This window comes from Artibeus jamaicensis, unplaced genomic scaffold (assembly GCF_021234435.1).
Source record: "Artibeus jamaicensis isolate MK-2021 breed Jamaican fruit bat unplaced genomic scaffold, CSHL_Jam_final contig_465, whole genome shotgun sequence".
NCBI classification, from domain to species: domain Eukaryota; kingdom Metazoa; phylum Chordata; class Mammalia; order Chiroptera; family Phyllostomidae; genus Artibeus; species Artibeus jamaicensis.
The window spans coordinates 4,908,426-4,934,529 of record NW_026521843.1 but is presented as its reverse complement, the minus strand read 5'-3'; the positions used below and the strand labels follow the sequence as shown (position 1 = coordinate 4,934,529).

Here is a 26,104-nt window from a genome sequence, read left to right as displayed (position 1 = left end):
ACCCAGCTGACCTTCATGGATCTGAGGGAAGGGCTCCTGGGAGCTAGGCGACCTCCCACCTTGACGTGTCCCATCAGGTTCCAAGTTGATGTGGATTTCCCTGGGGAGCCATGTCGCAGCCTGGAGCCTGGATGACGGGGTCCTAGGGAAGAACGGCCACTCCTGAGCTTCTATGCCACTCGCCCTGAGAACCCTCTGGGATCAAGTCACAGAAAGCATGATGGGCTTTGGAAGTCAACGGACTTGGAGTCCACACCGACTCTGCTCCGTACAGGAGGTATCCCAAGATGAAAGTTGTGTATCTTTCTGGGCTTATTTCTTAATATGTGATAGGAACATAATTCGTACCTCCAAAGGTGGTGCTGATGATGAAGTCAGTGAGAGTTTACTTATCAGTGAGATATTCCATCTAAACTGGCCAGCCTGCACCCAGTCACAATAGAAGGGAGCTCTTGCCTTGTATACACAGTAGTCGTGGTTCGCCCTAACAAGGGTGTCCCACCTGCGACCCACAGGCCACATGCAACCCCGGAAGGGTGTGAATGCAGCCCAATGCAAAAAATCGTAAATTAACTTACAACATTCTGAGGGTTTTTCTGGTGATTACATGTCACAATGTATTTAACATGTGGCCCAAAACAACTCTTCTTCTTCCAGTGTGGCGCAGAGATGCTGAAAGTTTGGACACCCCTGAGGGAAGACCTTGGAGAACGTGAGTTCCTGGCCGGTGGGCAGTGGCCACAAAGCCCAGACGCGGTAAATCATCATTGGCCGGACCCCGGAATTTTAGTTAAATACGCACGATTTTATTGATTGAAGAGATTAGGACAAAAACATTAAACCAAATACAGGACAAAGCACCAGAGGCCATAGATCCCCGCCATGCATGTTACCAATCTCTCCTCCTCCGGGGTTCTCAAAAAACGGGAGGGGGAAGGAAAACAGGTCCTCCTGGACACAGCACCATCTTCGGGGTGTGAAACACCTCTCTCCTCCGCATCTTCCATTGTCAAAGCAGAATCAAGGGCAAATCCATGGCCGCCTTGTCTCCTGACATGAAGGTTAAGCCGCCCTCATGGGAAGGTGAAGGCCGGGCTCCTGCTGGGCAGGAATAAAGCATCCAGGTCTGCACATACATGCCACATACTATAATGGAGCACAGATTCAAGTAACATTTACATACCAGAGTCCACATGTGACCTACCCAAAAACAGGACCATTTCACAAAACGCATACAGGCAGTAAAATCCAAACGACTGAGGTACTGGAAACACAAATATTTATGCCAAAGGAGTTCTGCATCATACAGCAATAGAAAAGCCATTAATAAAAAAACAAAAACAAAAACAAAAAACAGGCCACTCAAAATCAAATGAAGCTATATCTAGAAAAGCCAAAGAAAAGGTTATTTCAGGGACAGAAATACTCAAAACAAGAAAAAAATATATATATAAATGTTAACAACAGCATGTAACATGTCATCCCAAGTCAACCCGTAATTGAAATACTGGCTTAATACATCACAATGTGACATTTTCCTTAATAAATAGAAGAGTTCTTGAAGATACAAAGGTGCGTATTGGGATAGAGAGCTGTTTTTATTTATATCATCCTAGCTTTCAGCTTATTTTCTTTCCCGCTTGTCTCTACCGAGGGTTTTTGTCCAAACCAGAGGGCCTTCCAAGCCAAAAGGATCATTCTTCGTAAAGAAAACGAAATAGCTGCCCTGTATCTGATACACGTGGGACAACCTGCTTTGTCTCACTGGTCTCCAATAAAGCAAAGACAAAAACGTTTCGTTCAGGGTCAGGGGCTGTAAAAGCATCCCACTCCAAAAGCTTCGCACCATCTCACACCACCGCGCTGGTACCGCGCCAGCCAAGGGCATGCCTGCTGGCCACCCTCACCCTTCAAAAGAAAAAACAATTAAAGAGTCCAATGTCTCTTTTCCTCTCTTCCTTTTTTTTTCACTCTTTAAATTATGATAGCAGTAATGCATCTGGAAGTTTGACTTCTAAATAGCTTCCTGCCACAAACCAAATGACAAAAAACAGAATAGCTTATTAAAGGACAAATTTTTTTTCTCCCCTTCAGGGAGCAAATAATGAACATCTCATTTCCTGACCGGGATATTAAATAGTTTGCTCAGAAGAAGTGATTAAGAGACACAAACTGGACTCGTATTTTCTTTGAGTTTAGCACCCAGGTATCATGTCAGTCTGTGTGCACCGAATTTGTTTTTAAGTGAACCTTAATTACCAGATAGGTGGTTGGCTTCTTTAAAAAGGAGAAAAAACAAAACAAAACCCTTAGCCAATTGTACCTTCCCTGAATCATGACAAGGAGTTAAATGCTAACAGTGCGATGCCAAGATGTGTGTTTGAGGCAGAGTTTCGATTCTGTCAGGATCTGCAGCTACTTTTGAACGAAATGAAAAGTGGGGTAGGCGGAGCCTGACTGGCAGGGGTGGTCTCTGGGGCCAATCAGGGAGGAGGAGCTCCAGGGGCTCCCCCACTCTGACCAGACCCCAGAGCCCGAGCCCCACCCAAACACCACTTGCCCCCTGCTACGTGTTCCGCCCGCTCCTGTAAGATTTTCCTTCTCTGAACCAAGAAACGTGTGAGTGTCAGTGTCTTTCTTGCTACCGAGCCAGGTGACACGTGTTCCCTGGAAGGACTCCTTTCCACTGCCCTCTTTCGCTCCTGGTACCAGCTCCGTCTCTGTGGGGCGTGAGCTCAGTTAAAGAAAGGGTCCAAGTTCTCTTCCATGTTGACATCCGGCACCAGCTGATCAGACGCCTCCTTAGCACCATATCCCGAATTCGAGACGCTAAAATCTGTAGAAAACCAAGGGTGGTCCAGAATCTCCTGCGAGGTCAGCCGCTCAGAGGGCTCCCGCCGCAGGATGCTTCGGATGAGGCACTTGGCCTTGGGCGACAGAGTCTCTGGAATGTTGAACTGGCCACGTCGGATCTTGCTGAAGAGGGAACTGGGCTCAATGTCATGGAAAGGGTAGCGCCCTACCAACATGGTGTACAGCATCACACCCAGGCTCCACACGTCGGCGGCTTTGCCCGAGTAGCTGCCGCTGGTGTTCAGGATCTCCGGACTCACGTAAGCAGGGCAGCCGTGCTTGTCGGAGAGGGAGTCGTCGTCTCCCCGCAGGATGTAGGCATCTTCCAGGCTTTCCAGCTTGACCCGAGTCCTGCAAGAAGAGGAGCAAAACGTGAGCTGGGAAACATCAGGATCCCATCACTATATCCCAGCTCCTGCTGGGTGTCAGTGATTCCCATTCACTCAGCCAGGCCAGCTTGACTCACTAAGCACCTTCTAGGTACCATACGCTCTTCCAGGGCTGGGGACACAAGAGCAAACAAGACGGATTGGGACTTTGCGGGGAGTTGACAATCTATTAGCAGACTCAAAGCTTCAGCACGTAAACGAACCACAGATAACATTACGGCCCCATCTTAGTGCTAAAGAAACAAGAGATTAAGCAAGTTTCTCAAAGCCACATTTGAGAAATGATTGGGATTCACAAGCTTTGAACTCGGATACGACCAACTGGGAAGCTGACAGAAGCTCTGCCCGCCACTTCTGGTAAACTTCCGGCAAACGTATGTGACGTAACCGTCTGCAAGGACCTTCCACATTACTCAAGTGATTTCTGGTCTCACAATACTTTTGTTAGAAATAGGAAGTTTTACTACCCTATTTTACAGATAAGAACACTGAGGCTCTGAGTTTGAGTACCTTGCCCAAAGCCTTTTAGCTGAGAAATAGAGAAAAATGCCGGAAGGCCTCACGTCTTCCCAGGTCAGCCATGGGCACCCTGGTGTGCATGGGGTGTGCGTATGAATAATGGCATGAGCAATAGCATGAGCCCAAGGTCCTTCTCAAACTCCTTACCCTGTCCCCAGTCTTCCCACTCCCATTTGAAGACCGTGTGCTGGCTGGCGGGAACGTAGGACTCTCCTGGGTGCATTGGCTAAGACAGAGGTGGAAAAATCTCATTAAACTCTAAGTCCCCAAAACCTAGCCCTCATCTTTATAGGGCAGGTCTTGATATCATCACTGGGTATAAAATAAAGTCCATGCTCAGTAAATACCTTTGAAAAGGAGCTGAATTCTCCTCGTTAACTATAACTAATTTTCAACGACTGGAGTTGAGGACCAGGACGGGACGTGACCTGTGCCAAGACTGAGGTCTGTCCCCCAACCCAAACTCTAAGCTCATAGCCCAGTGTTTTCTGCTTAGCCCAGGAGCCTCTTGAGATTCCTGTTCCCCTGTCTCACCACCACGCTTTAAAGGGAAAATTAGGAATTCCTCCCTTTCAGTGCTTACAACTGAAACCCTCCTGTGACTCTCCTGGGCAGAATATTGTTACCACTGCCAAGATCCAGTGGTTCTCAAGCCCCATAAACTCAGTTAATCCCATTCCATCTCACTAATTAAGGCTTGCCACAAAGGTGACATAGGACAGGGTGGAGGGACTGGAGTTAGGGGTTAGAACCTCATAAATAGCGCCAGCGAGGTCCTATAAGGTCTGTGTCAGCCACGTGAGTTGGTTCCTTCATCTCAAGAGTGCACTTTGAAGCATCTACCCTGTTGCCCCAGGTATCACAAGGCTCAGAGGAACAGAGAATAGGGAAGAACTTGGAATAAAACAACATAAGGCTTTAGTCCTAAGTCGGAGCCTGTCACTCAGGTCTACCCACCGCTATGTCTCTCCTCGCCTCCTACTGAGGGTCATAGCCTTTTACAGCAATTACATTGGCCCCTCAGAAAGCTCCAGAATGGAGTCAGGGCTCAAATTAACCCAGGGAGATCTGCTGGGAGCTCTCTGTGGAAAAGGTCAGAAAAATCCTCAGTTGATTCCAACATCTCACAAATCCAAATGTCATCTGAGACAGGAGTTTCAGAGATCGAGGAGTGACAACTTGGTCTCATCTCCACGAGTGAGATAGGGTATGGTCAACGGAAAAGACGCTGGGCTGGAACGAGGAGGGCAGACTGAGGCCAGAGCTCTCTCACCTGCTATGTGGCTGTGGGTGAGTCACTCAACCTCTCTGTTTCTTAGCCTTAAATAGGACTATTGGACAAGGCAGTCATTCTTTGTTTTTAATTTTAATTTTTTTATTGTGGTAAAATATACATAAGATGAAATTTCTCATTTCGACCATTTGTAAGTGTATTCTCACTGTTGTGCACCTATCTGGGCAAGACTGTCTTAAAATCTCTGCCAGACTGAACATTCTGGAAGCCTGTAATAGAGAGCAGCCAGTCTTTCATGTCTGCTCACCCAGGCTCTGCTGTGATCTATAGCATACACGATTTTCCCACCTCGCAACAGCTAATGATCTGTAAACATAGTAATGGTCTAGACACACTCGTCTGGAATTGCGCTGACTAATCCCCCACCTCCTCTACCTTTTGCTTTTTCTCCTGCAAGGTGGGGGGGGGGTGGCACTGCCCCCACACCAGCCTCCCTGCATGTCCCGGGTCTGGAGGTGAGTGGGAGACACCCAGTGGGCACAGCTTCCTCCACCCACCATCACCCTCAGACTCTCCAGCTTCAGGAGCGAGCCAGGCTCCTCGTCTCCAAGTTCACTGCCCTGGCAACAGAGTAGCCGTGGGAATAATGATCTCAGTGGAAACTGGAGTAGCATCAATAATAAGCCCACCCATCTGTGTGACAAGAGACAGTCCAGTGGAAGGAGAACCAAACCAGAATCAGAGGACCAAGTCTGGGACCAGGTCCCTCTGCCAAAACCCTCCCAAGTGGGGCCACCATCGAGGCTGCCGGGTGGCCCACAGGCATCTCAGCCACATCTTCAGCCACACTCCCTGCCTGCCCCAGCCTCTTCTCTGACGCACCGATATGCCAACTGACCTCGGTCCCTCCCGGGGCCTCTGCTCAGGCTCTTCCCCAGACACGTGAGCAGCTCACTTTATTTCCATGTCTCTGCTCAGATGAACTTGACTAAAGAGGCCTTGCCGAAGCATCCTATAGAAATAGCACCCTCTCCCCACTGCACACCCCCCTCGTCACCACCTGAATACTAGGTATTTGTTTTTCTATACTGTTGCGTGTGTATTCTTTGAATTACTCCAGTGGTCATCTTGAGGTGATCGATTGCCTCATTCCTCCCCTACAGGAGCCTGCGGGCAGGTGGCTGAGGTCACCTGTGTCGCCTGTGTTTATTGCCATACCTTCAGCACCTAAAGCACACAACAGACACCCAGTCCACAAGTGAAAGGGACAGTCACACGTTAAGCCCTAGGAGCTTCAGTGTACCCATTTTTAAAGAAACAGGGCACAGCTCTGCCAGCTTGGCCAGGATTAAGTGGAGGTCAAGTGAAGGACCCCAGAGGGCAGCTGTTGTAAATTCTGCCTCAGACACCTTCCAGTGAGGGTAGAAGGAGACATGAGTCAGCCCGTTTAGGGGACAGACATTAGCATCTCAAGCTCTCTTTTTAGCTGAATTTATTGGGGTGACCTTGGTTCACAAAACCATACAGGTATCAAGTACACACTCAACAAAACATCACCTGCACAGTGTGCCCGCCATCCCAAGCAAAGTCTCTTTCTGTCCCCATTGTCCCCCTCTTACCCACCTCCTTCTACCCCCTGCCCCCAGCTCTTTAGGTAAAGCCAGATCTAAAGCCCTTCCATTCTTTTGCCCACCCAGGGCACAGCCCCAGGTGCAGCCTCGTCCCTTTGCCCCACTGCCCACCCCCCCAGCACCACCACGCAGCAGAGACTACACCTGCCTTCTACGCCCTCTTCTGAGTCCACCTCCAGAGCAGAGAAAAGGGCCCGAGAAAATGGTGAAGGGCGCTCTCCTAGCAATTAACCCCCTCACTGGGGCTCACCGCTCCTCCCCTAGCTCCAGACAGGTCAGCGGCTATGCAAACACCTAAGGAATCTGAGGGTGAAATAAAAAGCCACCCCATGCACTCAGGTTCAGCTGCCCCTAAGCCCATCCATCTCCCACATCACCCTCCTCCCTTCGGAGGCTGTGCTTGCTGTCCCCATCTGCCTGTCACATTGGGCACAGTGGGTGCGGAGGTGGGGCGGCCACAGAGCCCGGCCAGTTCAGTGTGCAAATTACCAACCACCAAAGATCAGACATCCTCTAGGAAGCTGAACATGTGCTAGGTAGCCACGTCTGTTTTCTTTTTAAAAGTTTGTAAAATCAGCCTCCAAAGCAGAGATGATCATTCCTTCCCATGGACCCTGAGCCTAATGCTGAGCCTGTCCAGCTGGTAAGACTAGTGGGGGGCTGAGCGCTCACCTCTCCCTGGGCTGTGCGCACCTGAGGGAGGAATTCCTGCCATCAAAGAAGCTCCATCAAAGTGGGCGGCACAGGTGTACCCAGGGTCAGGGCACGGCAACCTTTGGGGCAGGAGCTGGCTCCCTCGTTACAGGGGACACATGCATCCCAGGCAGGGAAGGAGAGAAGGAAAGAGAAGCCTTTTTTTTTTAAAGGCAAGGTTGTTTTAATAGATGCTGTGATTTCTAAGTCTGAAGTTTTTAACATTCTAGAAAGCAGTAATTATTGTCATCCATATAAATATATTCAGGGAAAACTCAGTAGGATTTGAAGATGAAGCCCAGATTTTAAATAGAGTAGACACCATGTCCTTCCTTGGAGGGCTCTGAAAACAAACTTTCGGTGATATCTCTTCTGCATAAAAGATTTCATGGCGTCCATCTTCTCGAAGCACTAACTCAAAACAACGGCAGAGGTCGGAAATCATCCGCCTGGAGACAGCATTGCAGGCGATCTGACCTTGCCTGCTTCTTGGAACATCCTGACCTTGTTTACATCACTCCGAGGCAAGGGCTGAGGCAGGCGGTCTGGATTACATCTTCCAACAAGGACCGGCCAGGCTGCACACGTCAGGGACCCAAGGCCAGGCCGGAGTTCCGGTCCGGTCCCTGGGGACTTGCTATACAAGGAAGGTCCCTGGAGCTGGACTCCCCATCTGGGAATGAGAACCTCTGCCCTCCATCGGGTGGGGTTGGGGCAGGACCAGCGGAGCACCTGCATGGGTCCGCATCAGGGGAAGTAAATGAAACTGCTCTCCACTTCTGATGTCCCTGAAGAGGCTGAGGATGATAAACTTCAAGGCAAAGAAACTGATTTTCATAAAATTCAATGAGGGCACTGGAGGCCCTGGTCATTCAAATGTCCCAATCAGCACCGGGGCATTTGAACTAGGAGCGAGGGCTACAGATCTGACACATGACACCCATCTTCCCGGTTTTTGTGAGGATTCAATGAACTTTCAAAGTCAAGTCTACAGTCACATTTACAGTATCTACCAAGGAGCCTAGCAAACTGGCTACAGACGGTGGCCTTTCTGACTAAGTTTGCTATCAAGATAAGGCTCCACCTTTGACTCCAAAACCTGGAGGGGAAGGGAAGACAGATGGACAAGCCTCACGCAGACGGAAGTGGATGTAAATTCTGTGCCCAGATTCCTTCCTGGGCTCCCTGCACTGGTTTTCCTCCTAACTGGCAGGTTCTTCCCCCACACACAGGCCCAGCTCACTCCTGCTCACTTTATTCAGTCCTGATGAAGGTCTTTGAGATGGGCTTTGTGGAGGTGTTGGTACATGAAGAACAGAGATTCCCAAAAGTGACAAGGGGAAGGGATGCTGAAGATGTTTGTGACCAAAAAGCTGTCCATGACAGTGATTATCTCCTGCAGCTTCTTGGAGGAAAGGGCCAGGAGTCCTCGGCAGGATGGATTTGGCCGTGACGCCACATCCCGCATGCGCTTACAACCTGCTTTGCTTTCAACCTCTAATGAACAAGGCTCACATGGGCAGCGGACACTCAGGGCCGGCCCAGCCCGGTGCCGGGCCTTGTGTCTCTGGGTCCTGAACCAGGTGAGGAAGCTCCTCCCTGCCTCCAGGGAGCTGTAACATTGGCCATGAGAGCCCAGCGCCCTGACCACTCTCTACAGAGGCTTGGAGGGCTGCCGGGGAAGGGGGGCGTGGGGGGATAGGAGGGGGTGGAACTTGGCCGCAGATTCCCTTTCTGCCTCAGTTTCCCTTCCATGAAATGGGGACATTTGGCTACACAGACTGAAAAGGGCTCTTCCAGCTGTAAAATTCCTGATTTTTAAGTTTAACGTTTAAGTTATAAGGATAGCGACACTTTCTATGTGACATCCTTATAACAATGAAAATAATCCTAGTTAACAACAGCAACCATGAATATCTAAATGCTGGAACTCTTGTCCATGTGCATGTCCATCGCTTCTAACAAAACTGAAAGGCAAATGCGATTCTGTGCAACCTTCCTACAACGTAAGGAAGCTGAGGAGTGGAAAATGAAATGTCCTAGGTAGTATAATTTAGGGTAACTGAAAAAACTGGGCTCTGAATCCACATGAGGAGGATCCCAATGTTGGTGCCCAAAATACACCCTGGCACCGACATCACAGATTTACTCAGAGTCAAAAACAGGGAGACTTTTAAGGAAAAACCCTGGGCGCAGGGAGACAAACATGGCCCCAGGTGTATTCAGCACTAGGCCACATACGAAACCATCACACACACACACACACACACACACATGATCTAATTGCTGTAGCTCACAAGGTGGACAGAGGAAGCTGGACCTGCCCATTTACCAGATGAAGAAACCAAGGTACAGAACACAGATGGGACTGGTCCAAGGCCACCTGGCAAGTGAGAAGCAGAGCTCAGATTCAAGCCCAAGTGCTCGAGCTCTAAACTCAGTGCTCCTTCCCAAACATCACAAATGGCCTACACAATGGCTCACCCTTGGCTTTTAAACCTTTACACGCCGCCCAGGGCTCTGGGCAGGAAGAGATCAGGACAGGGTGGGCCGAGGTGGGGCCGGGCTGGGAGTTCAGCCAGGCAAAGTGGGCCTGGCCAGGATGGGAAGTCCGGTGGCCTGAGGTCAGTGGAATCCGGAGAAGTCATTGAAGGCCATTCCACAGGGAGGGTCCAAGCCGGTGAACGGTCAAGTGAGAAAGACCCGCTGCAGTCAGGCCTGACCTTGTGCTGTGGCCCTGCTACTGCAAAGCTACCCTCAGCCGCCTTGGCTACCAGTCCTGGTGCAAGCAAGGGTCTACCTGGGGCTACTGCTGGGGGCAGGGGACAGAGAAGGACAGTCCCAGCACCATGCCAACCTGGCAGCCACCACTGGGACTCTGTGGGCTGCTAAACTCTGTCCAATAAATCTTCACTCCTTTAATTCTATTTCCTACACACATAAATTTTTCCAGCAGTCACCTCTGAGAGCCACCAATTCACTAGGTCCTGTAGATTCAGTGAACAGACCCAAGTCCAAGACCAAGCAGCTGATAAAACCATAAGGGAAACGCTTCAGAGCAGGGAGAGAAGAGTCCAGGGGAGGGGCCACAGGTGAAGACCCGGTTAGTTGCTCAGGGTGGTCGGTATACCCTCTTAGGACCTTACACACAATCCGGGAGGTGGGGGTTGATGAAAAAGAAAAATCACAGCTTAGAAAGATGAAATAATGTGCTAGGTCATCCCAGCACCAGCAGCCAGGTGTGTCCAGGGGACCTGCGGGCCAACCCCCACGCAGGGTCCTGCGTTCTCTGCCTGCAGCACAGCAGCTGAGTCATCATGGCCACGGGAGTGCGGGGAAAACCATCCACCTCCAACGCCTTCCCTTCAGGAAGACACCAGGCAGGCAGGCAGCCCGCCGTCTCCATAGGAACAGACAGGGAATCCCCAGAAGACAAAGTAGCTCCGGACTCCTCATCCGTATGCCAAGGGCCTCTCGCTCCCTGCATTTAGGCCTGGCTCCTGGAGGATCCTCGGCCCTAAATCAATCATCAATCGATGGCCTCTCAGAAGAGCTTCTGCATACCACCTAACTGCTGATGCTGGACAGCCGAGGGCCCAGGCAGCCCTGGGTCGCCCAGGCAGCCAGGCACACCTTGAGGTGCTGCTCCCGCCTAGCTGCTGAGAGTCTAGAACTTGCCTTCCATGCCCCATTGGTGGGGTGGGGGCAGGGCTCAGGCCAATCCCTTTAGCCCCCTTTGTCCTGCACCGTGCCCTCCCCCAGCACGGCCCTCCCTACACACAGTGTGTCCAGGCTTCCTGGCCTTTGCTCAAACTTTCTCGATCCCCTTCCCCTTCCTTCCTTCATCACTCAGACCAACCACGAAGGAGCCCTTCTCCATCCTGATGCAATGATTCTCTCCACCCTAGCCCACTGCTGGAACATTCTCTTCCTGCCCCCAGGGAGCTGTCTGATGCACCCCCTTCTTCTGCAAATATTACTAGAAATAACCATGACACTGTGCCTCCCATTAGGCAAGGACTGCCCGGTGCTGACCCTGGCACACCCAATAGCTACCAATGTCCGCAGTGCACGGGAGGAGCTGAGTGAAGGTTTCTAAGGCCCCGTCACTCCCAGGTCTAAGATGCCCCCAGGTGTCCAGAGCTCAGGACATCTAGGCAGGATTCTGCTCGAGGATTGTGCTGTCTAGAGTCCAAGGAAATTCCACACAGGCTGGACTCTCATCCATGGTCTGGAGAAACTCCCAAGACTGCTGGGTAGAGGACACTGAATGGGCACTTCCAGCTCCTGCTCTGCCATCAACATATCTAAGGGGGGTTCTTATAACATTAATGTCCCCAGAGCATACGGGGCTATCCGTGTACCCACTTGGTCAGCTGTCACATTCACTAAGTACTTAGAATACTATGCCCTGCGCTAGGTGTTGGGATGTAGAAAGACCAGTGGACTTCCTCTCATGTATCTGAAGAGGAAACAAACCCCACTCCATCAGTACTGCCCATGAGGTTGGTGAACAGTGGGGCCCCAAGAAAATCAGGCGCTAGGCTTCATTTAGAACCCAGCTGGTAAGGGCCACCTGGTGTATACTCGCTGCCTAGTCACTTGAGAAAATTCTTCCTATGGTTTGGGCACAAGGAGCCAACATGGTATCTGTTTCCTGGAGCCACCGCGGTCTCCTAAGGCTCAGAAGTCAGGTTGTTACAGAACATACCCCCGGGGGGGGGGGGGCTACAAATGATATACTTTTAGCGAATGGACCCACCCTTGTGCTCCAGGGGTCCCCCACCCCATACTAGGTTCACCTTGCCCACCACCAGGGAAAAATATCTCTCAATGGCAGAGGTTGGTGGAAAGGAAAGAGATTATTTATTTACAAAGTTGTACAGACTTAGAGTAATGACTTAATGTCTTCATTAAAAATACTAAAGCCCTTTAGAATACTCACAAACTCACAGTCCTTCCTTCTCCCCTTTGCCCAGTTCAAGGTACCTTATTTCAGGAAAAGAAGTAGAAGTCCGTGGTTCAGGCAGCCCCTTGGTTCCAGCACCATCACCTGTGTCGCCTCCACAATCTCCAGTTAATCCAAAACCATGTGGCACCTTCTCATGGCCCACCAGCAAGAGTCCTTTCACCCCTTTTCTTCCAGGCAAAGTCTCTCCTGCTTCCTAAGCCACGTGGCAAAAAGGGACCACCCTAAAGCTGCACGGTTCCAATTTTTGCCAAAGCCACGTGGTCCCAAAAAGCCCCAGCATGGCTGCCGCGCCTGGGTTTAAATCCCAGCACCAATCTTCCTCTGTAGCACCACTTCCGACTCCTCCCACAATCAGTTACACCTGCCAGATTCCTGCATTCTTCCAGCTTTACTGGGTTGCCATAGTAAATCCGGGCAGGCATGGCCCCATGGTGTAGAGCCAATCATCTCCGAGCTCTCACGCAGGCGCTATAACTAGGAGGAGTTGCCTCCCAGTTACATCATGGGTTGAAGTCACAACCAGCTCCCTGGCTCAAAACAAGACCAAGGCTGTTTAACACGTCTATGAAACCAGCTGAAGGTTTTAGAAATGTTAAACAACTGTTCTAGAGGTTACCTGCAAAACTGTTGCTATTCAGAACAACTCAATGGCCCTGCTCCATGCATCCCAACCCCCAGCTCAGACTTATGGGGGTGAGGACATCTTATATATGTATATTTTCCTAATATTTCCTGGACACCCTGAGTTCTGGACCCCATTACAAATCCCCATTTGGGCCCCCCCTTGGCTGCACCCTGTTACAAGGTGTCCTGGGTTCCGACCTCAGGTCTGGCACTGATTAGCACAGAATCCTGAGCATCGATTAGAAAATCCACACAATGATGATAACAACACTACCTTATTTATCAGCTTAAATCAATATAAATGTCATAGTTAATTAAGACAAAATCAGTTCGTCTAAGTGTCATAGTTAAAACAGGGCCTGGCATGTGGTGGACCCTAGGTGCTATTTCATTAAAATGCAGGTCTCATGAGGGCAGGGTGTCTGTGTCACTTGTCACTGAAATGTCTCCAGAACTCAGAATATGCCTGACACAACCCAGGTATCCCATGAATATTTGCTGAACGAGTAAGTGAATCTCCAGACTTGGGTTATGAGGCCCAAAGCCACCAGATGACAACCAAGAGCAGCCATGACGCCTCCCATTCTAAGTCCCCACAGTGCCCCAGGCCCCAGGCCAGATACTCTAAGTTCATCATCTGCAACTCCTGTCAGAGGACGGAGGCCAGCACCCAAAGGAATCGGAAATCTTCCTGCTGTGCCCTCGGCTCCACTCACCCAGGACCCCAGTTTAGCTCAGCAGCTAATTTATTAAGTACAAACAGTGAGCAGCCCCGCCAGAAACACGGCTGAAGAACACGCATTATTTAGTCTATTTCTAAGCACAGAGCCCCCAGGAGGCTTCCCTCTCCAATGGTGACTGCAGAAGCCCTTTCTAAGCGAAATTACACCCCACCACAGACCCTCGCAACAGTGTCTTAAGTAAATGCCACTTTTGCGGAATCATTAAATCCGAATAGACACGCTGGGTTAATTTCTCCTTGGACGTGGGACTATGAAAGCAGTTCTCCTCGAAAGCGTGTCTACCTGGCAGATTCCTAGGTGTTCACCTTTCGGGCTCCCGCTCCGGGCCACAGCCTTGACACCAGTGATCTGGACTCCCCCGACCCTCTCGTCTCTCGCTGGCATCCAATCTGAGCTGCTCCTACTCCATAAAGGAAAGCTTCTTTCTTTCTCTTTTTTAAAAAGATTTTATTTATTTATCTTCAGAGAGAGAGGAAGGGAGGAAGAAAGAGAGGGAGAGAAACATCAACATGTGGTTGCCTCTCGTGTACCCCACACTGGGGACCAGGCCTGCAACCCAAGCATGGACCCTGACCGGGAAGAATCGAACCAGCAACCTTTTGGTTCACAGGCTGGCACTCAATCCACTGAGCCACACAAGCCAGGACCATCAAGGACCCTTCCATTCATTCTATACCCATAGCACGGAAGGAGCAGTAAGCACGAGACAGGTCTAGCAGGAAGAGAGGAAAGCCTCCCACAGACAGGGATGGAGGGCAGGTGCCTCGGAAGGTGCCCCTGCCATCCTGGGGAGGAAGGGCGGGGAGGTGATCCTTCCTGGAGGGCTGGCAGAGTCTCAAGTACATAAAAGTGGTCAAGATAAAGAAGGGAATTCCAGGAGCTCTGTCTCCTTCGAACAAAAACCATGAGGCACTTGCCAAAAATTCAGTGAGGCTACAACTGAAAAGAATGTAACTCACTAGCAATGAAAGAAAGCAGAGTCTGGTCCCCAGAGCTCTCCTGCCTGCCCCCTGTCCTTCATTGGGTATTACAGCTTCAACGGAGGCTGAACAACCTGGATGAGGATCTAAAAGAGGAGGCAGAGGAGAGATTAACAACAGAGAGACAGAGAGCTGGCCCAGGTGAGTGGGGGAGGGAAAAACCTCCCCCTCTCTGGGGTGTGAGGCGCAGGCCTGGGGTCTGGGCAGACGGCCCGTGGGTTCCCGTGAAGGGTCCCAGCTCCTTCCTGCAGAAGTAAGCACCCATCAGCTTCCACAAAGCAAAGGAAATGAAACTTGTGACATCAATTGATAAAGATCTTCTAACCAAAGAAGAGAGATGTACAGAGGCATGTTTCTCTGTTCACATGGGGTATTTCTGTGCAATGAAACAGCAGCGCTGAACCTTGACTTGGGGAGTGAGGGGTGGTCCAGAAGGAGAAGAGAAATCGAGTTGGCGAAACAGGGACGTCAGCACCCTGACTGCGGCCTAAGGTTGCACCAGCTGGAAGGACTCCTCCCATCCCGAGTCAGCAAACTGGCCCCTACATGGCCCAGAGGGCCAGAAACTCAGGCAGGGGAGGCTCGGGACAGCAGGTGCTGATGAGGAGCCGAGGCCAGGGTCCACGTACTGATTCATTCAGTCCCCATCCCACTGGGAAGTCTTGCTCTCTCCACTTCACGGGGGGAGGCAGTCTGAGCAGAAGAGGTTAGGAAACTTGGCATGGTTAAGTGCAAGAGCACAGATCAGTTTCCTGACAGGGACCCCGCTTGCACGCAGCAGTAACCAGCCCTGCCCCCAGGGCAGACCCCCCCTTAGAGGCTCAGACAGAAACAAGCGTCCCCCAAGCACAGCTGACCACACATCACTAAAGCTACTGCAGAGGACTGGGGGTGGGGCCGGAGGATTTGGGCACTGCCCTCTGTCCGATTCACAGCCCAACCCCCAGGGGCCCTCCTACTCAGATTTTACTACAGGAACTGTGGATGCAAAGGGTGTGCCCAGTGTGCATTCAATCAGGGCAGGGGTTTAACTTCCTCAAACAGAAAACAAAAGGGGGGAGGGTGCTGGGCCGAGCAGAAACATCCGGGGCAGAAGAGGAGCAGCAGGGCAGGAAACTCAGTGGGCGGGGGTGACCCTTCACCTCCGGTGGGCCTCCTGTCCGGCTTGCTTTGCATACATCTTGTCAACCTTCTGGCCTTTCAGAGCTGAAGGTTCCACAGCACATGCACTTGACCTATCAGTGGCCCTCCCAGCACTGATTCAGTGACTATAATTAAACCAAAGAGAGAAGAGGATGTGGCTTCGATCTGAACCCTTACATCAGGAGGGCTCCACTCTTCGCGGAAATGGCTGCCAGAGAGAAGGACCACATCCCCCAGGAGCTCACAGCACGCAGGGAGCGGCTCACGGGTGACCGCTCGGCGTCATCATGACTCCAGGGCCAGCTGTCCATCAGCGAGCTCTTGCCCTGCCCCGTGAGTCACCGCATCATCTCACTGAACGTTCACAACCACCCCACAGGGATGCAACTGTTAATTCAGCCTTGCAGAAACCACCGCTTAGAAGCATTACACGGCTTATCCAAGTCGGGCAGCTAATAAGGGGCAGAGCCGGCCGGTACTGGAACCTAGAACCCAAATCAAAATGAAACCAAAGAAGCAGAGAAGAATCTGAGGTGCCGCTAATTCAATCCCGAGGGCCTCGGGTCTAACATAAACTGGGTGTCAGCTGGGTACAACGTCTGCAAAGTGACTTGTGGGAAACTGGACTTAGGGTGGTAACAGTGTCACTCAACATGTTTCCCAGATGACCATGGACTTGGTGACCAGTGGTCCAGAATAGAAAGTCTACCCATAGGAGTCCACCTACAGGCAGGCCTCCTTCTGAGCCAGGAGGAGATCAGCAGACTTCACTAGGAAATGCTTTTGCCTTCAGTTACTTTCTTGGTCCATCAAGAAACAAGAAGCACATCTTTGAGAAAACCGATGGCCATAAGGTATACGGTGACTTGAAATTGACTAGTGACGCAGCCCTTCCAGGTCTCTTCCAGGCTTTTCCCCCTGGGGACCGATACATACAATTTACAAAACAGGCAGGTGCCATCATTTCACCTTCAAAAGTCTTTCCCATATAGTCCGCAGTCTCCCCACATTCACCATCAGGAGAGGAGGAAGCTTCAATCCTATTGAAATGCCTATTGATTGGATACTGTCTACCAGGACGGGAGGGGAGGGCTGCTAGCACAAGGCCCCAGGGTCCCTGCCTGACTCCTGTGCCCTTCCGGCCACTGTGCAGGCCCACAAAGACTCAGCTGCGTCACTCAGCGTCTGCTGAGGGACAAGTGTGCTGAGTGACACACCAGTCTCATACTCTGAAATCAAATGGTTAAAAACCAAAACAACAAACAGAAGAAAAAAGGCTACTGGGCATTACTCCCCTTGTCCAAAAACTTAACAGTGGGGTTTTAAAAAAGAGTATTGGGAGCTAGTGTTGGGGACATTCAGTATGTCCTTAAAAACCAAAGCGAGCTTCTCAGACCTGCCCAGACAGACCCTTGTCACAGTCAGGACAGCAAGTCCAAAGGGGCCGCAGCAGGGCTCTGGAGTGCAGTGACAGGATTTCCAGCCTAGCTCCATCGTCAAACTGGCTTGTGACCTTGAGCAAGGTCACTAACTCCTGTGTGGCCATCACCTCACCAATCAGATGGGGGCAATTCTCCTCCTCTCTGGCGGCCCCTTGGGACAGCAAAGCTGCAGCAAGCCAGGTGCTCTTAGACCAGAAGAGATGCCAGCTTCCTGCCCACTTTAGCTTTGACAGTCACAAGGGATACCTTTTTCTAGTTCTTTCTAGAAAGGGTCACGCTGTTTTGCAGGAGTCAGACATAACTCCCAAGTCAACACCAGCGACCCACAGCCTCCGGTTGGGAGCTTCTTACATCTTGGTGTGTCTTCCCGAGGCCCTGGGATGGCAGGGATTTGAGCTCTGCCCCCTGCGCTCCTTGGCACTCTTCCGCACGGGGCCATAAAGGACAGGATGAGCCCAACGGGAGCTCCTCCTCGGCTGTTATTTGCTTCCAGCTGCTCCCTAGGCTCTCGGGGTTCCCGGAGCCCACTCATCTCAGGTCTACGACTCGGGGATGCCCCACCCTTCCCTGACTCCCTTCACAGATACCACGTGTGCTCCTGCCGGATAAGCCGCCCCAAACACTTGCTGATGCCTGAAACTGCTCCCTAAAAGGGGGACCATGACCTTAACACGGGACCATGACCTGCCCCCGTGGCTCTAGGAAACGCAGGGGTGCTCTGCATGTCCTGTACTCAGCTGGATTATAAACGCGCGTGAAATTATTCCATTTGGGTTGGGTAACCCCAGGCCCTTTACTTTTCTTAATCCCCAAACGCTTCTCAGATATTTATTTCCCCATTAGCTCAAGCCAATGGAAAAACCAATGGACACGGCACTGGGCCCCTGTCATGTGGGTGCCTCCCGGAAGCCAGAGCCTAAAAATGCCCCAGGCCACTGGGGTAGAAGGCAAAGAGGTTGGACAGCAAGCTCTGTGCAGACACACAAAAGGTGTTCCAGACACGTGAGCTGAGTGAGTGAATGCACAACGTGTACGAGACCCGTGTTCGGAAGGCCCTAACAGCCTTGTGACGACGGACGTCCACTTCCCTGACCACTGTCCCAATAGCGGGAGACGACAATGCCCACAGCAGTCAAGAGAATTCCAAGACATCACGTGAGTACCCCCTCTGGGACAATTCTCGGAGTAGTCAGCCATGAATAAATCAATTGCCTCCACCCCTCTTTTAAAAAGCACGTTATTAAGAAGAAAAAAGTCATGTGAAAGACCTTCCACAATCCAACTCAGCTGGAGGAGACAGCAGGGCCCCGGTGGGGTCTGCTAACTAAAACGTGATGAGTGGATGGGAGAACGAGAAATGGGACCCAGGTGCCCAGCATCCTGTCCAGCCATCTCCTAAAAGAACCGAGACCTGCACGTCCCCGTGGCTTCACAGCAGCAGCCGTCTCCTCACCTGGAACACCAGTCCTTCCCATGTGGCCTGTTACAGATTCATCGTCCAAGCGTTGCCTCTAAATTCACCTCTCTTATAAAAGCTTTCTTGACTCTCTGAATCCTAGAGAGAACAGACATCGCAGCCCCTGCTCCCATCTGACCAACTATATACCTTCATTTGGGGCCTGTCGGACCACCTTTACAGGGCAGTTGCCTAGTTAATGCAGCTTGCTATTCATAGCACTGAGAACTGTGATGAATGCTTTGTGTGTGTGTGTATATATATACACATACAGATATTTAGAAAATATCTATTGAATAGGTGAATGAATGAGTGAATGAATGAATGAATGTCAAGCGACCGATGCCAGGCACTGAGTGTTCTAAAAGTAGGGTTTTGAAAACCTTGCCTCCTTCATGTTGAAAAGGCCACCCAGCCTCGCAGCCACCTTCAGAGTTCAGAACACCAAAACAAAAGAAAGTGCCAGGTCACAAAATATCCTGCACCTGTCCTCTGAGCATTTGGTAACACCTTTTGAGCGGCGGTGACTTATTTTCCAGGGGCACGTCAAACCCTGAAACATTTACCCGCCTTGGTCCTTCCCCACTTCCGTCTCCACACGTGGACCACGGGCAGCCAAACGGCCTCCCCTGCACCCTCTCCAGCCGGCTGCACAGAGCGGCCCGTTGGAGCGCGAGCGTCTGGACAGGCATGAGACTCACCGTTCTTCGTCCTTAAAGATGAACTTCCGCAGCTTGAGGTCGCGCAGCACCAGCCCCCCGCCGTGGCAGTGGGCCACCGCAGAGGCGATCTGGTAGAAGAGCCTGGCTGCCTCCTCCTCCCTCAGCTTCTTGCAGGTGCGGACAAAGGAGTGCATGTCCCCATAGCTTCGCTCGAAGAACACATAGGCTTTGGTCTCCCCCAGGATAATTTCAGTGATTTGGTTGATGTTGCTGTGAGCAGACAGGCAAAAGCAGGGGGCCAGGGACTCCTGGTAGCAGCTGATATCAAACACCTAGGGCGGAATGAACAGGGAGACCAAGAGTCAGAGATGCCTCTCAGACAGCCAGGTCCCGTTATGCAAACACTTCCCATGGAGACTGGCTTTCCAGATGACAAATGGTGTGCTGACCTTGAACCTGGACCACACTGGGCCTGCGTCCTACCAGCTGTGTGGCCCTGAAGAAATCACCGGACATCTCTGAGCCTCTGAGCCCTCACGTGTAAAATGGGCAGATGACACCTGCCTCACTGTGTTGGAAGGGTGATCTCAGAAGATGAAGGTGAAAGTGTTTTTGCAAGATACGATAATAATAAAATGTACCACAGAGGGTACGTTTTATTAAAGCAAAATCAAAGCAAAATCGGACAGTGACCCATCCCAAGTTACATAGACAACACCTTACATTCCTTCAAAAATTTAAAAAAAAGAAAAAGAAAAATGTACATGAACACTCTACAACAATTACTTGGGGCTATACAATTGTGTCATGTAGCACTGTGCATGTTAGCAAATAATAGATTAAATATGTAGGCTTTCCCCAATGGCAATCTAATTCGACACCTTCATTTTACAGATGGGGAAACTGAGGCTCAGAGGACAAGTCCCGGCAAGCCCCCAGTAGCAGAGCTGGGGATGGGACACAGCCCCGGTTAACAGGAAGGCAGACGAGCTTCTTTCTCTAGTCCTTCCACAGATTCTAGCTGAATGAATCAGGTGTGCAACAACTGCCTATGAATCAAAGAGAGCCTGTGAAATGCCACCTCATTGTGAGGTTATTATTTAAAAAGAAAATCCACCCTCCACTCCTTTTTGAAACAGACCTAAAGAGGTATTAGCCTACTGAGAATTTTTGAGGTTAAAAAAAAAAAGCATTCATTCATTTGTAGACCACTGAAGCAGGACTACAAATTCCTGGGTTTGGAATGTGGTTTTACTATCTGCCGGCGAATGCGCGTTGGGGAATCTACTCCGGGCCCACGGGAGGCAGGGCAGGCGGGGGGTGCTCTGCCGGAGAGCATCCAAGGCCAGGAAGCTCCAACCAGACACAGTGTGATCAGCTCACTGTCACTCAGCTTCTTCTATCCCTTTCCATCGGGTCACACATACTCTCCTTGACCAGCATTCTGCAGAGTGTGGTGGGAAAATGCCGGCCTGAATATCCCTACATTTGCGCCTCTAATCCTGGCTGGGCCACCGCTAATCTGGATGAGGTGGATAAAAAGCTCCCTCCTGCTCATAACTAAAGGCAGTGATTTAGAACCCTGTCGATCCTCTGTGGGTCCGGAGCCCACGTGAGAATGTGAGAGAAGCTTTTAGCTGACCATTCCTGCTCTCAAAATGCATGCTCCATACTGAATTTGTTTTGAGGGGAAGCACGCGCCTTCCAAAACCCATCCAGGGATGCAGGCTGCTATTTAAGAATCCTTGAATTAAATCCCTCTTTGCTTCAAGAAATAAAATCTGTGAATCAGACAGGGTGAGCAAGAGCCTGTGCTAAAACCCTGGGCGAGGAAGCCAAGTAACGTTGTGAATGAACCATAATGAGGCATCTCAGGAAAGCCCTCGAATTTAAGAATGAGTCCTTCAGCATCTCCAGAGACGGCAAATCACACCCGGATCCTGTCAAAGGACGACCTCCACGCAGTGACCTCAGAGGTCCATTCAATTAAGCATCTGAAATGCTTGCCTGAACCGTGATACTGCAGGCAGCAGAGACCCAGGACAGGCTCAAAAACCTCACAGAGAGCCGCAAACGCTGTGCAGAGGAGAATGCAAACACTCTGCGTCATTATATGATAATGGCCACGCGTGTTCTGAAGCGTCGTGCTGAAGGCTCCCCGGCCCGTGCCCACGGAGCTGTGACCATTTGTAATATACTTCCTGCCTCAAGTGCATCTTTGAAACATAGAAAGTAATTTTTGCTCAACCCCTTTTGTTTGTTATCCTGCCCCGCTGCTGAAACACTGAATGGACACAGAATTTAAAAAAGAAAATCAAAGGTACTCAGAGCAGCGTCAGTGTGTAGCCAGCCATACCCTTTGTAAAGAGACCAAATTCCAAGATGGTGGACAGAGCATGAAAAATGAAGCCAGTGCTCACATTTTCCCAAATGGGTAGGAACCTCGCTTTTATTAGTAGCAGTAACAGGCATTTATGGGCTTGGATTGGTATTTAAACTATCACCTTCAAGTGCAAAATCAAGCCATAAGCCTGGTTGCCAGCTGCTTTTGAACGTTTCATTTGGAGCCTCAGTTACATAATGACATAATGTGACAGTTCAGATAAAGCTGTAAGACTGGGCCATCTTTAATAGCATTTGCCAAAAGAAAGGGGGGGTGGGGGTGCCCATTCTGCCAAGACAGTAATGCGTCCATCTGCACCACAGCTACCAGCATTTCCATGAAAACATAAACTGAAGACTCCTTAAAGCACCCTCCCTTTGCTTCAAGTAGGCACGGAGACAATAAACAGCCTTGATCATTTTGGGTAAATGACTCTCAAATCCCCCACCACTCCACACACAGACAACATTCCTATAGAATTCTCTATACAGTTCTCTGTATTAAGTGGCATCTTTCCATTTGATCTGTTTTTGCAAAGTCCTTTTCCTAGGGTCACCACAGAGCTAGGAGAAAAGAACTTTATATTCCAAGACATCAAATGGAACTTGATGGATGTGTAGGTCTCACTGGAAGCTAAGAGCCTGCCGTGTGCCTCTGAGGGTAGTTAGTTCACAGAAACAGCCTTGCCAAACCCCTTGGAGCTTCCTTGCATATATTCAACTATGCTTGCATGAGCAGTCACTAACATCACCTCTGGTTTAAAAAAAAAAAAAAAGGCAGGAAAACAGAAGCTGCTGTGTCTTAAAGGGATGACCTCTGTCAAGCAGAACAATGATACAGCACTTAAATCCAGTGGCAGCTACACAGTAATTGGTGAGGGGCTGCTGATTCAATCTTTGCAGTATCGAAACCAGCAGATTAAGTACAGTTTCAGGCCAGAGAGCAAGTCTGCAAATGACACTGTAAGGTCAGCCCGAAGTGAAATATGTCTTGAAGGACCTGAGGGGGGAAAAAAAGAGCAAGGGCCAGGGTCACCTCTGCTTTTAAACAAAGAAATAACAGCAAGATGCTCCTGCAGAATTTGGTGGCAGAGCCCCCCTTACTTACAAGCATCTCCAGCCTTTGAAAAATATGAAAATGCTGCACTGAAGAGCAAAAGGAGTGAAAACATTCACCACTGAGTGATTGTGCATATTTCATAGCAGAGTGGCAGCTCTGTGGAACTCATTCATTTCAAAGGATGACTACCCTATTGTGCAATGTTGTAGGTCTTCTGAGAATTCAGTCCAGCTCTGAATAGCCTACTGAATTTTGGTTAACCAGGCACGGTTGCTGTGGGTATCAATAACTTGGAGAAGATGCAAAATACCAAATGCTCCCCACAAGCAGAGAGCAGCATTTAAGAGTCTCTTATTTTCCCCTGAGGTCTGATCCGAGGAGCTGCAAAGCTGACTGGAGACTTCCACAAAACCACGCTTTACAATGCAATCCTCCAGTCCCCTGTGAAATCAAGTCCACAGGGCCGTCTGTGGCTCATGGCAAAGGTGCAAGCATTATTGGTAGCACAGCTGTGCAGTGACCATTTCAAAGACAGCAGGGGTCCCCACTTCTGATGATCCCCTTCCCCCTCCCCTGGGCGGGGGTAAAAAAACAGTGAGCAAATCGAAAATGAAGCAACAATGAATTCTTGATCTCTACCCAATTCCTGGGTAGCGGTGTGGTCTAAAGCTTTATTTATTTGTTTGTTTGTTTGTTTATTTATTTATCTATTTATGCAACTATTCTGCTCATCCCGTTGTCTGGAGCCCTGTGGGCACCTACAAAGACGCACAGACACACAGACACAACCAGTCACTGGTGCGTTCCGGGTCAAAGACTAAGAGGAGCCGCAGTGCCCCTCGCTGCATTAGCACCGGTATTCTTGAGGTTCCAAACGTTACAGGCAGAGGTGTGTGTTGGGGCGGGGGGCCGGGGGGCCTAGAGGCGTTCAAGCACGGATGTGTGAGGATAGGAAGAAGCCAACACGAGAGAAGACTCAGAGGAGTCACTATTTCCTGCACCCAAAGGTGTGCAAGCGGCTTTGATTTTCACCCACCACCTTCTTTTTACGGCTCCGGACAGAAGAGAGCTCTTGGTAAACTCCTTCCCCGCTCTGGGCCCCTAGGCTCTGCCAGAGGGGACACCTTTGTGTCTCTTTTTAAAGGGCACCTTCGGAACAAAGGTTTAACACCTGCACGCTGCCAAGAACAATGGCTGCGAAAGGAACCTTCATCAACGCCTTGAAATGAGCGGGGCATCCCCTGCTCCGGGTTGGAAGGGGAGGGGGCTAGGCACCAGGAGAAATCCCCTGGGCTGCGGGACCCGGCGTCGCGCGGAAGAGCTCCACGAGCCTCTGGGAGCAACGCGTGTCCGTGGCCCTCGCGCGGTCCCGCCGCCCTCCCCGTACTGAGCTCTCCCCAAAACGCCCCCGCCGCAGCCCGCCCCATTGTCTGCAACGCTCTAAAAACTTCGCAACAACTAGTCGCACACGAACAAATAAATAAATAAACCCCTTTAACAAGGCCATGGGTTATTATCCGGGAAAACCTCCCGCCCCCAGACTCCGGGGCTTGGCCACCTCCCGACCCCATCAAACGGCCGGAGAATCTTTTTCAAACGCAAAAAGCACAACAAAACCCGGGCTCTTTACCTTGCACACCAGCTCCTCTCCACTGTGCAGATGCACTGCACGAAAAACGTGGTCTCCCTCCAGAGGTTCCAACAATAAGTATTTCCCGATGCAAGAAACGCAATGCGACAAGTTCGGAGTCTCGGGCGGGCTCGGGGAGCCGAGGTTCGGGCTGAAACTCTGGCTGGGCTCGGCGGACCTTATAGACGACAACTCTTCGAAATCCTGGGTTTTGTTCCGCGATCTCCCATATCTCGCTATTGTGATGGGGGTAGACCTGTGTATGTTCATGAGTGTGGGGAGCGCACACAGCAAACAAAACAAAACAAAAAAAAACCCGCTGGAGGGATGAGTCGCTGGCGAGCGCGGCGGCAGGCGCCTCCGAGCCACGGATTTTAAAAGGGGACGCGAGGCCAGGGGACGGGAAGAGGGCTACGCGGAGAGTTAGAAGCCCCAGATGGGCGCCGGCGGGCACCTGGTCTGCTCCGAGCGCGGTTCCCGGGGGTACTCGGTCGGCAGCGGCTCGGGTCCTTTTGTTACCCCAAAGCAGCCAGAGATGTATGGAATCTCCGCACTTTTAGTTCCTCTCTCTCCCTCTCTTTCCAGCGTGGATCTAGACGAGGAGCCGGGTGGCTAAAGTGGGAGCTGCGGCGCCGGGTCCCCCGGAGCGATCCCCGAGCAGGCTTCCGACTTGCAGACGGGGCGGAGAAGCCCTGCTCTAGTTTGTGCAGACTTCGGTGAGCGCACGGTGGCGGCTTGCTCTCCACGCGTTAGAAACCCAACAAAAAGAAAAAGGAAATCAGCACAGGTCTACCGGCTCGCGCCGCTCGGCAGACGGAATCCGCGCTGCACCCCCTTTTTTGGTGGAAAGGGTGGGGGGCGTGGAAGGAGGGGGTGCCGGAGAGGGTAGTTATCTACGATTTAACTGTAGATGGCGTCTGAGGCTTTTCCAAGATCGCAAGAGCTCTCCCAAAATTAAACAAACAGACCAAAAAAAAAGAGAAGAAGAAATAGCAAGAGAGCATTTAACTTAGAGCGGTCGGCGCTGCCAACAAAAGATTGCAAAAGAGTGGCGGCGCGGGCCGGGAGCAGGTACCGCGACAAAGCTCAGGGCTGGCCGGCCGGCCGGAGGTCAGCACAGGCTCATGCTGTCGCCGCTCTTTGGAGCTCCAGGTCGTCCTCTGAAAAAAGGGGGAGAGAAGTGCGGAAAGGCACCAGGGTAGATCAATGGTCTCCGATTTCCCCCGCCCAAGCTTCCGGGGATTCTCCGGGCGCTGGAAGGGGATGCGCCCCCAGCCCTGCCAACCCGCGGCGCTCCTTTCCCGCTGGGTAACTGGATCTTGCTTTGGAAGAATTTGCAACCACTCGGTCTCCCCCTATTCTAAACCCAATTGCCTGGTCGGGTGGGTTTGGGAGGCAATTGACGGCTTTTCTTCCTCTTCTTGTATTTGTTTCCTTCCCCCTCGGAGGTAAGAGGAACGTGTATTTAAAATTGAAGGGGGGGGGGGGATGGCCGACGTTGCCCGAGGCCAATCCCGGAGCTCAGCACGCCCGCATCTCCTGGCGAGGCGGTATTAATAGTTACTTACGTGGCCGGGGATCTCTGAGCTAGCCTGGCCGGGTGTGCGCGGGTGTGCGCGCGCGCGCCTCGCTCGCGCTGGGTCTCCCCATTCAATGTCACCGACACATTTCCACGGAGCCTCCGCCCCCCC

At 51.1% G+C, this 26,104-nt stretch overlaps 1 protein-coding gene across 3 annotated transcripts; it reads right to left on the bottom strand.

Moving 5' to 3' along the window:
* Positions 1 to 770: 770 nt before the first annotated feature.
* On the bottom strand, positions 771 to 26,077 carry TRIB2 (tribbles pseudokinase 2). 3 transcript variants are annotated; one of them, XM_053667003.1, is made up of 4 exons: positions 25,311 to 25,915; positions 24,414 to 24,669; positions 19,381 to 19,673; positions 771 to 3,204 (listed from the first exon to the last, which is right to left on the bottom strand). In XM_053667003.1, the coding sequence occupies exons 1-4, from the start codon at positions 25,415 to 25,417 to the stop codon at positions 2,736 to 2,738; spliced, it is 1,125 nt and encodes a 374-aa protein (XP_053522978.1). In that variant the 5' UTR covers positions 25,418 to 25,915; the 3' UTR covers positions 771 to 2,735. The 3 variants fall into 3 exon arrangements, with proteins under 3 accessions (XP_053522978.1, XP_053522977.1, XP_037007640.1); XM_053667002.1 differs by adding an exon at positions 25,982 to 26,077 and having other exon boundaries at positions 772 to 3,204; positions 24,414 to 25,573; XM_037151745.2 differs by having other exon boundaries at positions 772 to 3,204; positions 24,414 to 25,910.
* Positions 26,078 to 26,104: the final 27 nt, after the last annotated feature.